The sequence below is a fragment of the Hibiscus syriacus genome, unplaced genomic scaffold, assembly GCF_006381635.1.
Source record: "Hibiscus syriacus cultivar Baekdansim isolate YM2019G1 unplaced genomic scaffold, ASM638163v2 tig00006570_pilon, whole genome shotgun sequence".
Classification (NCBI taxonomy): Eukaryota; Viridiplantae; Streptophyta; class Magnoliopsida; order Malvales; family Malvaceae; genus Hibiscus; species Hibiscus syriacus.
In genome coordinates, this window is record NW_024062102.1 from 119,267 (window position 1) to 132,470 (window position 13,204).

The 13,204-nt window shown below is 31.2% G+C and overlaps 2 protein-coding genes across 2 annotated transcripts; one reads left to right on the plus strand and one right to left on the minus strand.

Moving 5' to 3' along the window:
• Positions 1-2,793: 2,793 nt before the first annotated feature.
• LOC120200745 (metal tolerance protein C2-like) lies at positions 2,794-4,553 on the plus strand. The gene is made up of 8 exons (XM_039201505.1): positions 2,794-2,821; positions 3,132-3,161; positions 3,497-3,566; positions 3,747-3,785; positions 3,940-4,090; positions 4,188-4,277; positions 4,372-4,467; positions 4,533-4,553. The coding sequence occupies exons 1-8, from the start codon at positions 2,794-2,796 to the stop codon at positions 4,551-4,553; spliced, it is 525 nt and encodes a 174-aa protein (XP_039057436.1).
• A 1,343-nt stretch (positions 4,554-5,896) lies between these two features.
• On the minus strand, positions 5,897-7,946 carry LOC120200800 (probable L-type lectin-domain containing receptor kinase S.5). Its single transcript, XM_039201551.1, has one exon. The coding sequence runs from the start codon at positions 7,900-7,902 to the stop codon at positions 5,929-5,931; it is 1,974 nt and encodes a 657-aa protein (XP_039057482.1). The 5' UTR covers positions 7,903-7,946; the 3' UTR covers positions 5,897-5,928.
• Positions 7,947-13,204: the final 5,258 nt, after the last annotated feature.

The following is a 13,204-nucleotide window of genomic DNA, read 5'->3' on the forward strand; positions in this document are numbered from 1 at the left end:
TTCTTAATCATAAAATCTCTTTACCATAGTCATATGTCTTATCTAGTATTTCCATAAGCCTCTATTTACCATTTTACCTATAGACTCTTGTTACATATTCTATTTCCATATTCTTGTGTACTAATTATTTATATTCTATTAGTTCATTTTCCACATAATTTGCCACATAAACACATTATCATACTTATCACAACTTAACTCCTATAATATTCTCATATGACTTCATTTCCTAGATCTTTGTACTATATTTTATATCACTTAAGAATTAAACCAGCTTTAGATCATCATTTCATTAAAACATATGGGATTTCCTATACAACTTATTTCTATACATATTTCCTATTTGATGTATTATTTATTTATCTCAATTAATTTATCTATATTCTCATTTCCTAGTATAATTTTATTATACTAGTTCACCTACAAAGTACATTCTCACCATACGATCATAATTATTCTATTCATATAATCCTATAATCTATCATTTTATTTCATATACCTATACTTATGGAATTCATAACGTTTCTCATGTAATTACTTGAAACATATCACAAAAGTTCATTATGGTCTCTTATATTCCAACATATCAAACAAACATCATTTTTAACATAGATAATAACATATGCAATACATGCAATCAATACACTCATATTCAAATACACAATTACATAACAATCATATCAAATTTATAATATTTATTAACTTCTTATTAGCCCATGTACATATTTGAGAATCTGAGGTACGCGAGTACATTGAGGTTGTACACTAATGCTGTTACCACAGCTCGAATAAATTCCCACTAGGGGCACTGAAAATTTGTCTCGAAGGACCACTATGTCCCAAAGGACCACTGATAATCCCTCGACTCTTGGCATGCCAATTATACCTACAGCTCTCAATTCACATAACATGGGCATTATCTTTTAGGATAATTCATTTCACTTATTTCACATAACATTCTCACATGCACTTGTAATCACTTAACTTATTTTCACATAACTCATGTCACATATTCATATCACTTAAGCACATAGTTCATTTCCATTTAATTCATATTCCTCATATAATCGCATAAATCAATTCACATAATCTCTGATGTTCCTATCATATAATTTATATAATCACATGTATTATTTATATTAATTCACATGATTTATTACACTAACATGTATTCACACATATCATATAACATAAGCAATAACTAAATGCACACATATTAGGTCAAATCCATGCTCATATTAATGCATTCATGCATTCTACTATAGGAAATAGACTGGTCACAAGTCTTATTCCCATTAAAATATCCTATAATAACTAGTATGCACTCACCTTAGCCTTGTTTGCTTTGACTCGATCCTAATCCTTCGATTTTTATGGAACAAGATTATGTTCTATATCTACATAGTAATATATTGTTACATATCAGTATACTAATTGATATATTCTAAACTATCACTCCTTAAAAAGAAAGCTATTTTCATCTATTAATGAAGGTATGCATTGATACACTCTACAGTGTATCGATGCATTCCTTAATGTGTGCATCGGTACAAAAATCACTTTTGATATTTTAATCTTAAGAGGGTGCATCGATGCACTCCTCATGCATCGATGCACTAATTACATTCGATGTTCATTTATTTAAGAGTGCATCGATACACATTGAAGATGCATCGATGCACACAACCTAGAAATTCCATTTTAAGCATGAAATTCACTCTCTTTTCATCTCAACTCTTCATCTTTCACCTCCTTTAATATTCCTAACTTTCATACACACACTTAAACTCATTAATACTCAATAATCACTTCTTTAAACTCAACATCCTATCCTTTATATGGCATTCAAGAATCACACTCAATTTCCAATATGTTCTATGTAACATCCTCAATACCGGGTTAGTGATCAAATTGTAAAGTTTCAGAATTTGGTAACTAAAGAAGAACAATGTATTAGTTCAATGATTTATTTGGAAATAAATCCTAAAAGTTGTTAGTAATTATTAGATGAATTAGAGGGCAAAATGGTCATTTGAATTGGAAAGGATAAGATAATGATTTATATGAGATAAGCTTGAGAGATTTCTCCATAAACTCTCTTTTCTTCTTCTTCTTCCTTTCCTCCCGTGTCTCTATAGAAAAGGTAAGTTTTCTGATTAGTTGAGTTTACATGAACAGATGAGGAATGATATAAGCCATATGAAATGATCTACGTGAATATATGCACTTGTGATACATGTGATATGATATGAAATATATAGTTACACATACATGTGGTATGTGATAGAAGAGAAAGAACAAGTGATATGAAAGGTATAAATGATAATGCCCATGTTATATGATAGGAGAACTAGTGGTATAGTTGGCATGCCAAGAGTCGAGGGTATATTAGTCCTTCGGGACGTATCCAGTGGTCCTTCGGGATGTATCCAGTGGTCCTTCGGGATGTATCCAGTGGTCCTTCGGGACATATCCAGTGGTCCTTCGGGACGTATCCAGTGATCTTTCGGGACGTATCCAGTGGTCCTTCAGGACATAATAGTCCTTCGGGACGAATACTGAACAAATGTTTGGTGCCCCATGAGGGAATTTATATGAGCTGTGGTGACAGCATTAGTGCACAACCTCAATGTACTCACATACCTTAAGTTCTCACAGGTGTATATGGGCTAATAAAAAGACAATAACAAATTCAATACATATGATGTATATACTTTTGGTGATATGAAATATGTTCCATGAATTATATGATATTATGTATGTTTAGTTGTGAAATGATAAATACAAGATCATATGATAAATAGAGATTTCGATACTGATGGTATATGTATATGTATGTATTTTGATATATGAAATGTACTATGATTTTTATTATATGTTTTATTTAAATGTAACACCCCCAACCCGTACCCGATCCGGGTACGAATCCGAGGTGTCACATTGACTTTTCAAAACCGGTACTTGTACAAACTAGTGAATACTTTTAAAACTTTTATTAAAATTACTGACTAGATTACATAAAAGATATTCATATGCTTTTAGAAAAACTAATTAGAGTATATCAAATTCAAATCTTTATTTACATGCCAACTACCATTCGTATTATAAAATACATATTATATAATGAGAAGATTCAAATTATGCTCGAATCAACTTGGTAAGTCAGATGCTGTGGTTCTTAATGCTTACATTTCAAATAAAATCAGAACGCTTATGCAGTTACGAGGTTCAGAAACAAGCAATTGCCCAACTAGTTTTAACTACTAATTTAGAAAGGTTGACCTAATCATATGTAATTGCTTTTAAAATATATATCAAGTGTTAATTTAGAAGGAAAAAAAAAACTGGTGAGGCTAGTGCTTTACTCAGTTGAGTAAGGGGGTCGCAAGTACAATTCTTTGTTTTGGAGTTGATGAGAGTGTATGAGTGTGTAGAGTGGTGGTGACTTCAGTTGGTGATAAACGGTTTGGTATTCTTATGTGTATTTTTCTTGCAGCATACATGAAACCAGAAGATATGAATTACCATTCAGTTTGCTTGCATGTCCTAGCAGATTCTATTCACAGGTGTGACAGCTGTTCTCTCTCACTATTCATGCATGATTTCTTTCTTTCATCATTTGCCACCGTCTTAATCATCTGTACATTTTTTCCACTATGCATGATTTCTTTCTCACTATTCATGCATGATTTCTTTCTTTCATCATTTGCCACTGTCTTAATCATCTGTACATTTTTTCCCCTCAGTTCAGGTTTGATATTGGCATCCTGGTTTCTCTCTCTTGGGTAATTTCTTGCTTCAATTTCAATTAACTGCTGGTGAAAGAACAAGCTAGATGTCAACTATCCTGCACCTTCGAACAAAAACATGGCATGTTCCTCCGATTTCACCCTTATTCTTTCTTCATTTTGTCTTTAACTTTTCTTTCCATTCTTGCAGGGTTAATAATGCAGAAGTTTTATGCTTGGGATTAGTTTCGGTTGCAGTCTTTATGCTTGTTATGTCTCTATTTAAAGCTACTGGTGGCATCTTGCTTCAGTCGGCACCACCGAATATTTCGTCTTCAGCCTTGCACAAATGCTGGCGACAGGTGGTTGCCTTTACCTTCGTGATTTTTATGCAATTTTTTTGTCGAATTTATGCATCTTTCTTTTCTGACTTATAATTAAATTGTCTATCTTGTTTAGATTGTTTCTCTTGAAGATGCTACAGAAGTTTCTCAAGCTCGGTTTTGGGAACTAGTGCATGGTCATGTTGTTGGATCCCTTTCACTTCTGGTATTTTACTGTAACATTAATCCCGTGCCCTTTCGAAATGTTTTTATCCATTGTTGGATGTTTAATGCTGGATTTGTTACCGATATTTGAACAGGTGAAGAAAGAGATGGACGACCGGCGTACACTAGGGTATGTGCATGGTTTGTACAATGACTTGGGAATACATGATTTGACAGTGCAAACTGATTATGTATGGTCATCATCATCCCCTTTGCTCTTTTTCATTTTTCATTGTATTTATGAGATTGGTTCTAGGGAAAGAACCTTGTGTTGTAGTCATTTTGTCATCTCAAATGGATACACTATGACTAGGGGTGAATTTTGAAGCTACGGCTTCGGTCAAATTGACCATTCAAAGAATAATCAATTTATGTTATTTCTCTAATTAAGAAAATTTTGGGGTCAGTGAGTACTGATAAATTTATTGACGATCCCGAGGACCATTCGAAATGTATGGCCATCGATATCGTAGTGGATATTTTTAAGCTGAAAGAGGAATTGAATGTAATAAGAGTGCAGCCAAATCTTCATGCAAACAATGCCTGCCCTTGGAGGAAAGTTAACCCTCAAAATGCCCATACGAGAACTTTGTAGATATTTTTGTACATGTTTAATGGTTAATATACGTGACTAGTTAAAAACACACAACTTTATTTAAAATCTTAGTAGAAAAAATTGTGAAAAATCAGCCACCTATTCAAAAATGTGTGATTGAATTGTACTGATTTTTCTCAAGAGTAAACTATATCTATGATCACTTTTTTTTTACCATAGATCTTTCGATTTTATCAATCAGATCATTTAACTATTTAGTTATTGCAATCAAATCATTGACCGATAACATTTAACGGATGAGGTAACGTTGTTGTTAAAAATATTAGTGTAATTATACACATGTTCCTTAATATTTACATATTCTATTAATTTGATCATAATTTTAATTTAATTTAATAAATTTAACATATCAACTTGGTCATAATTTTAATTCAATTTTGATGATATAACGTTACAAAAATATTTAACTTTTTAATTTTTTTATTAATATGGGATAAGTACAAGGTGATATATATTCAAAGATAGCTCTAAACCATTTGAGGTTGAACACTCACACTCCTGACATTCAATAAAGATATTTTTAAAAATAATCTAAATTTTTAAAAATATTTTTCAATTCTTATTTTCATTTTTATGTGTTGAAATCTAGGGGGAAACTAGAAAATATAGAAAAAGTATTAAAAATTATCAAATATTTGCTAAAATAATAATTTTTTATATATATATTTTTGGATCTTCTTACATCATTTACATTCTTTTAGAGTTTTTAGATTATTTTTACATGTGATCTAATGTGAATATTTCATATCGTTGATTAACAGGTGATTGTTCCAATCCAAAGTAATTCTAAAATAATTCTTACTTCTTACATATGTCCATGCAAGCGAAAGGAAAATAAATGAACATGTGCATAAATTACAAGTCAAGGAGACATTTATATTTTATATAATCCAATAATAAGAACAAAATGAAAAACATTTATATTCACATGATCACCCATCAACAAAGAAGAGAAAAGTGAATTGAACAACTTTAATATACTTATAATCTTGACTCGAATTTGACCTCAAACGAAAACAATCCAAGATCGAATGCTTCATCTTCCGTCGACCTCAGAGAAAGTACTGAATTGAGTACTTGTGAGAGAGTAATCTGAGTGGCTGAAAGCAGGGGGCAGTGCAGGCCACACAAATGAAGGCCTTTCCAGTGGCACCTGTGGTGGATCAGCTTCCCCTGTAAGAACCGCCAAAACATGCTTCATCGAAGGCCTCAAATGTGGGTTCGGATGGCAACAAGCTAAACCCAAAATAAGTGCAGATTCCACTTCTTTCTCCACAAAATCTCCCTTCAAATTTGAATCCACAGCATATGTAATCTTTCCTTTCCTGTAATATTCCCATAACCAATTCACAATACTATTGTTATAGTTATTCAACTCACTCTGGTTACCAAGCTTTCTTCCACACACAACTTCAATGAGGAGGACACCATACGAATAAACATCGGTTTCAACCATCGCCCGACTAATAAGAAACGTCTCCGGTGCCATATAACCCGGCGTTCCGGCTATCTCAATCGTCGAATGATGTGTTTTCTCTCTTTGTTGGATCGTTCTTGCCAATCCGAAATCTCCTAATCTAGCATTGAACTCCGAATCCAGCATTATGTTGCTACACTTTACGTCCCTATGAAGCACCCTTTTCTCACATCCATTGTGGAGATAATCAAGTGCCTCGGCCACACCTTGTATGATAATCAGCCTAGTTTCCCAGCTTAGATTTGGTTGTCTGGGCTCATCGTTTTTGCCTGTTTTCTCGTCGTAGAATATGAACTTGTCGAGGCTTCCATTCAGCATGTACTCGTACACGAGGAGGAGCTCTTTGTTCTCGTAGCACCATCCGATTAGCTTCACGAGGTTTTTGTGGTTTAAGTTGCCGATAGTTGTGACTTCGGCTATGAATTCTTGGCTCCCTTGATGTGATTTCTTCGACACTCTTTTGACAGCGATTTCTTGTTCTTTCCAAATCCCTTTATAAACCGTCCCGAATCCGCCTTTGCCAAGCTTGTTTTTTTGGTTAAAATTGTTTGTTGCTCTCTTCAGTTCTCTCAGTTTGAATCTTCTTGGAGCAGTGGAGCTCTTAATATGATCTTCTATATTTTGAAACCCCTTTTCAGGATCATCCTTTCTGGTTCTTCTTCTCCAATGAATGAAAAAACCAAGCCCCAAAACCAAACCCAGAGCGAGAATCGGGATAAAAATCCAAACCCGCAACAGATTTGAATCTTCATCGATGTCTTCGCCGTGAAATTCCCAAGCTCTCACGCAGTTCAACTCTTGGAATTCTCCAGTTGAAGCTGAGAATCCTACATGGACAGTTTCTGGAAGAAACCGGGAGAGATTGATAGGCACTGAGAATACTGGAACTGGACTCCTTGGGGTCTGGTTTCTGCTGGAAACGAAAACAGTCATGTTTTTGCCATCGTACTGAACAACGGCCAGCACATCGACGCCCACGGAAAGATTAACGCCGTACCCACTCAACGATCGTTGCTCGATTGAATAACAGCTATTGATATCCAAGCCGACATGGTTGCCGTCAGGTTCTTGTTCATAACTCTTCCTGGTGTCGAACTCCACGCCGACGATCCCTGCTCGAGAGGTTCCATTGGTGGTTGCATTGACAAGGCCGAGCCATTGGCCGAAGCTGTCGTTTGGGACATCGGCATCTGCACTAAGCACAAAAGCTAAACCTTCCCCGACTTCCGGTGAGTTTTTGTTACTGATATTAATGACGAAAGTTGTATTGAAAGACGCTAATCTTCCTTTCTTTCTATTCCATAGCCTGAATTTCTTCCCGTAATATGCCCTTCCCGGCGTATCTTTAACGTCTCCGTTGAGATCGGGTGTAATTTGGAGGGCATTTCTGAAAATAGTGGAGTTCTCACTCAGCAACAGATCTTTTCTATTTTCTTCCTGGAAATCTGTGAAGTTGAAATCAAAACACTCAACTTTGATGCAAGAAAGGACGATTAAGATGGGTAAAAGGTTGAGTGCAGGCAAAGTAGCCATGTAACGAATGAGCGCAGGAAATAGAAGTGTTGGGAATTAATGGACGATTTTGGTTAATCTGAGGGATGAAGATGTTCTACTCATAGAAGACAAGACAGTGTGTTCTCAGAAATGTAATGGAAGTTTGGGATTCTGCAACTGTAAGGAAGCTACTTGGTAATTGGTATGTCTGCTGTGTTCAACCAGGAAGATAAAATACTCTCTCTATTTCTCTTTTTTTGGTTTAAACCAAAAAGAGCAAATAAAGATACGTTTAATATTATTCTATTTTAAATTATTTTCTAAAAATAATTATCCTTTTATATTATTAAAATCATTAATTAAATTTAATAAATTAATACATTTGACGTGTAAATACTACATGTTCGATTATCAAAAGATGTCATTAGCATAAGATGAATTTGTTTTTAATTATATAATATTTATATTAATTTAATATAGGAATAACAACAATTCCTTTAACTACTAAAGTAAGTCAGTTCGTGCATATTAATTTAATATATTAAAATATATAGTTATATGATATTTGCATGAAAATGAAGATTATAGCATCCAGTGGACTTAAACATATAATAATTCATTTAAGTGAAATAAAAATTTAGGATAGATAATAATCAATAAAAATATTTTAAAATATAAATCTTTTAAAAGAACCAGCTTCATATTCTATGTTGTTCTTTTTATTAAATTAAGAAAACATAAGATAATATTAATTAAATATAAATTATAGACACATAACTGCCTTTTAACTTGTAGAATTACAAAAGTTTGAAATAATTTTGAGTGTAGAAAATAAGAGACAGAAAAATCTTCATTATTAATAATAAATAAATAAGGATAATTTGTTTTGGAATTTATTTAACACTGCACTTTTCTTCCTAATGTATTTGAAAAATAATTTAGTTTAAAGAGATATATTTTTAAATTTGACAAAACTCCTTGTTATCTAAAAATAATTCCTACACCAATTTTATTTTGCCGCCCGCCCCGCCCGACCGCTTCAAGTAACGCGTTATTTTTTGCGTCTTTATCATTGTTGAACCAACAATTAAGTTGACTTTTTTTGAGTAAATATGAATTTTTTATATGGAATGTGATATTTACTTTTTTAAAAAATAATATCTATTTTTTAAAAAAAGAATGTGTTTAATAATGATTCATTAAGCTAATGGTGTTAACTGTTAAACTCATTTATATGGCTTCATCATTTTTTAACTCTATGACTTGATCAAATTTAAACATATATAATGCGTAAAAAAATATTGGCTAAATAAGATTAGCACAGCCCACATGTTGAAATTTAATTGGTGTGATATAAATATTAGGTTACAGGGCCACTATCGGAATCAAAACATTGAAAAATTGTGACTTTTTTTCTTTTCCAAATTTCATAATTATTTATTTATAAATAAAGAAGACTAACTCTTCTTCCCTTCTAGAAATATTGGAATCAACGCCGAAATGCCATTGCTAGAGACATTTTTTTTCTTCTTTTTTTAACTTAAAATCAGCAATTTTAAGAAGGAAACACAACCAAAATTAAATAAATTTAAAATGAGGAAAGACTAAGTTATATTTATTTAATTTTAAACACTTTAATAATATTTTATATTATTATATTATGGAAGAGATAATAACAGAAAAAAGATCACAAAATAGAAGGCAAATAAACTTTACGTAGAAAATTTTAAATAAGAAAAATTAAAAATAGAAGTGGAAAATTTTCACATATATAAAAAATAAGATTACAATGACTATAATTTTTGGGATTTATATTTTTTTTAAATAAATTTTGTGGAGATATTAGAAGATTGTTTTGAGATGTACTAAATTTTGAATATATATATATATATATATATATATATATATATATATATATATATCATATGTTTATATTCTTTATAATTTTTACGTTTATAGTATATTATTATCCTTTTCATACGTGGAGATAAGCATGATAGAATCACTTTAAATTATATATATTTTTAAAAAAATCATCTATGCAACCTAACTAAAAAATATAAATGTCACAAAAATATTACATTTTTTATAAATAATTCTCTCGAAATTTTAAAGAACATATTCTATTTTTACGGGAGAAACAAATTTGATAACCAACAATTCTTATTACATAACAATTTAACTTCAAATTTAAGAAATTTATGTATCAAGAAATCTACTCAAACTAGGATTTTTACTCTTAATAAACACCTAATAATAATAATAATAATAATAACAACAACAACTAGTGTTGTATAGATTCAATATATGGGACTCTGGCCCAAACCCTTGATCAAGATTCGTGGATGAAAATCAACGGTGGCATGGGATATAATCTTCGCACTACCACTAATCCTAAAATTTCTTTTAATTTTTTTTTATCAAATAAGTTATATTGTAAACTTTTCAAGCAAGATAATGATAATATTCAACTCATAAAATTTTAATATAAATTGTTTATATGTTAGAAAATTTAATTTTAATATTAAATAAAATTAATTTAAAAGCACTTGAATTAACCAAATTTAAATAATTAAATTTTATTATTTTCCAAATAAAACGAAGGAATATCAGCGCACATGACTTGTTTTAATTTTTTCTATGTATATTCCTCCACCTACTTATTTTTCTAAAGGAAGCAAAGAGGAAAATAAGTTGGTTTTAATTTCGTTACACGTTATAAACGGTAATGAATTATTTATAATGAATTGATATGGTCAAAATTGGAATGCCCCATTGATTTTTTTTAAGTCTTCTAAGGAAATTTCATTTTTAATTGTATGGTTGCAACTTGCAAGTAGAGGTTCTCTTTAGAGCCATCTTCAAATCACTTACCAAATAAGTAACTTTTCATACGTTAATATATTTATTTCATTATATTATAATCGTAATTTAAAGATATTTATAGTTTTGATTATAAAAAAGAATGTTAATCATTTTAGAGGTTCTAGATTCGAGCAGTGATATCTTATAACTACCTCGGACTATTAAAGATACATTTTATATGTATATACATTTTAATCTATTAGTAATTTGTATTGAATTTATATTTATTCATTTTAATTTATTAGTAATTTGTATTGAATTTATATTTATACATTTTAATTTATTAGTAATTTGTATTGAATTTATAACATTTTTGAATTCATATGATATTATTTTTTATATAATATCATGTCATATTTTATTATATTGTTTTTGAAGTAGTGGTTAAACCTTGTAAAATGGTTGAGTAAATGACGGGGGAAAATTTTCTCAATATAATCCAATCGGGGGATTATTTCCCTATCTAGGGTGAAGTACACAGTACCAACCTAAAGACGTCAGGTGTTCCATGCGTCTTCAAACCAAATATGAAGACTCCATGACTGCATGGAGTCTTCAGAAAAATAGAGAAAACCCCGCGACTGTATGCCACCTTCAGGCAAATGTAGAAGACCCCGGGAGTGCATGTCGTCTTCAGACCAATAAGAAATCCTAGTTAAGGAAATAATATGGTGGATGTCTTATATGGGAAAATCATTTTTCCCACAACCCTACATGGGCGAGGAAGTTAGTTAAACCTATTTTGTTGGCAGCTTATATTTGGGATTTAAATACTAATAATGATATTCCATCCTCAATGTTTAAAACATTTATTTTTCCCCAAGCCGAAAATAACCTAAATAGAAAGTAATATGAATTCAATTTGTCCAAAATCAAGTCGAACATAACATCGATCAGATTTTAACTTGGTAATTGAATCAAATTGAACGAATAATTTATTTTTATTTGTTTTCGATAATATGATAAATAGTGAAATGAAACAAAAAAATTGGAAATAATCTATATGGGAAAAATAATTTGAAAAATACAGGTGTTTGAGAATTATTTTGAGATATAGGTCATTTGATATAGTGCATGTGGAACTTGTTACGAGGGAGTGAATGTAACCCCCTCAGACCGACACAGGTGACCCGATCCGAGGTTTCACATTAGGGTCACCGGAGCGACCCACCGTGAAAATCTCAGAAAATTTATAATTTTTGTTAAAACATGTAAAATCATAAAATAATTTATAAACACAAAAGTAAAATTTAACAATATTCATAAATAAAACAGATTCTAGACTCGGATATAAAAATAAAATACAAGCTACATGCCCCCTAAACATATGCACCGTACTCCGTAAGCAAAGCCGGTGAAACTCCCTTACAGATGTCGATAGTTGCATTGGTTCAATCTTTTTAACCTGAAAATGAAAGTAATAGAGTGAGCTTTGAAAAGCTCTATAACATCCCAAAATACGGGTTAGTGATTAAATTATAAAACTTCAGAGTTTGGTGATCGAAGTAGGATATTTGAATAGTTTAATGATTTGTTCAGAAATATTTCCTGAAAGTTATTAGTAATTATCAAAAGAATTAAAGGGCAAAATGGTCATTTAGCATGAAAGATATTTTTCCCCAATAATATGAATAAATCACGTGGATGTGGGGGAAAGAGTTATTTGAAAACTCTTTCTTCTTCCTTTCTTCTTCTCTCAACCGTGGAAGCTAGGAAAAGGTAAGTGTTTTCTGAGTTGTTGATTATTTGTTAAATTAAAGGTTAGGTTTTGATCATTAGATGATAATTAAGTTTAAGGAAAACTTAAGTTGTCTTATAATCAAAAGATGAAGAAATTATAAGAGATTTAAGAAAATGAGTTTTTATATGAAATCATGGAAAAGAGTTGATAAGTTGAATTTGAAGTTAAATTTGACTTGTTATCATGATAATTAAGGAATATGAAGTGTTAGAATTGTATTTAGAACATATTGAAATTTGAGTATGATTCTTGAATTACATATGAGAGATAGAATTTTTAAGTTATAAATGATTTTCATGGATATAAGATGGTTTAAGTAATGGTAGTTGAGTTTAATGATATAATAGGGGTTTAAAATAGAAGAATTAAGTGAAGAATTGATGATTTTTGGGCTTAAAGTACAATTTCTGGGCAGAGGGAACCGATACCTATGAAGGGGAATCGATTCCCCTTCTTGAACGAAAAATATTCCAATATGTTCAGGGGGTATCGATTCCCCCCTAAAGGAAAAATGAAATTTGGTTTAATAATCTGGCTTAAGTTGTTAACATTAAGTTTAAGGTTTAGGCTTCTGATAGTTGTTTTGAAATGTTATATTTATGTAGATATTGAGCCTAAACAAGCTCTGGAATAATCAAGGGATTAGAATTGATTCAAATCAAACAAGGCTAAGGTGAGTGCAATTTTAATTGTACTTAAATTATTGAACGAACATTGGCTTGCGATGAGTCAGTG

What these genes read in the sequence shown, in the direction of transcription:
- LOC120200800 (XM_039201551.1), bottom strand. Translation starts at nt 7,902, where the DNA reads ATGGCTACTTTGCCTGCACTCAACCTTTTACCCATCTTAATCGTCCTT.
- LOC120200745 (XM_039201505.1), top strand. Translation starts at nt 2,794, where the DNA reads ATGATAAATAGAGATTTCGATACTGATG. An exon ending in TCCTGGTTTCTCTCTCTTGG is followed by an intron (nt 3,786 to 3,939) that starts GTAATTTCTTGC and finishes CCATTCTTGCAG; the next exon opens with GGTTAATAATGCAGAAGTTT. An exon ending in TGACAGTGCAAACTGATTAT is followed by an intron (nt 4,468 to 4,532) that starts GTATGGTCATCA and finishes GATTGGTTCTAG; the next exon opens with GGAAAGAACCTTGTGTTGTA.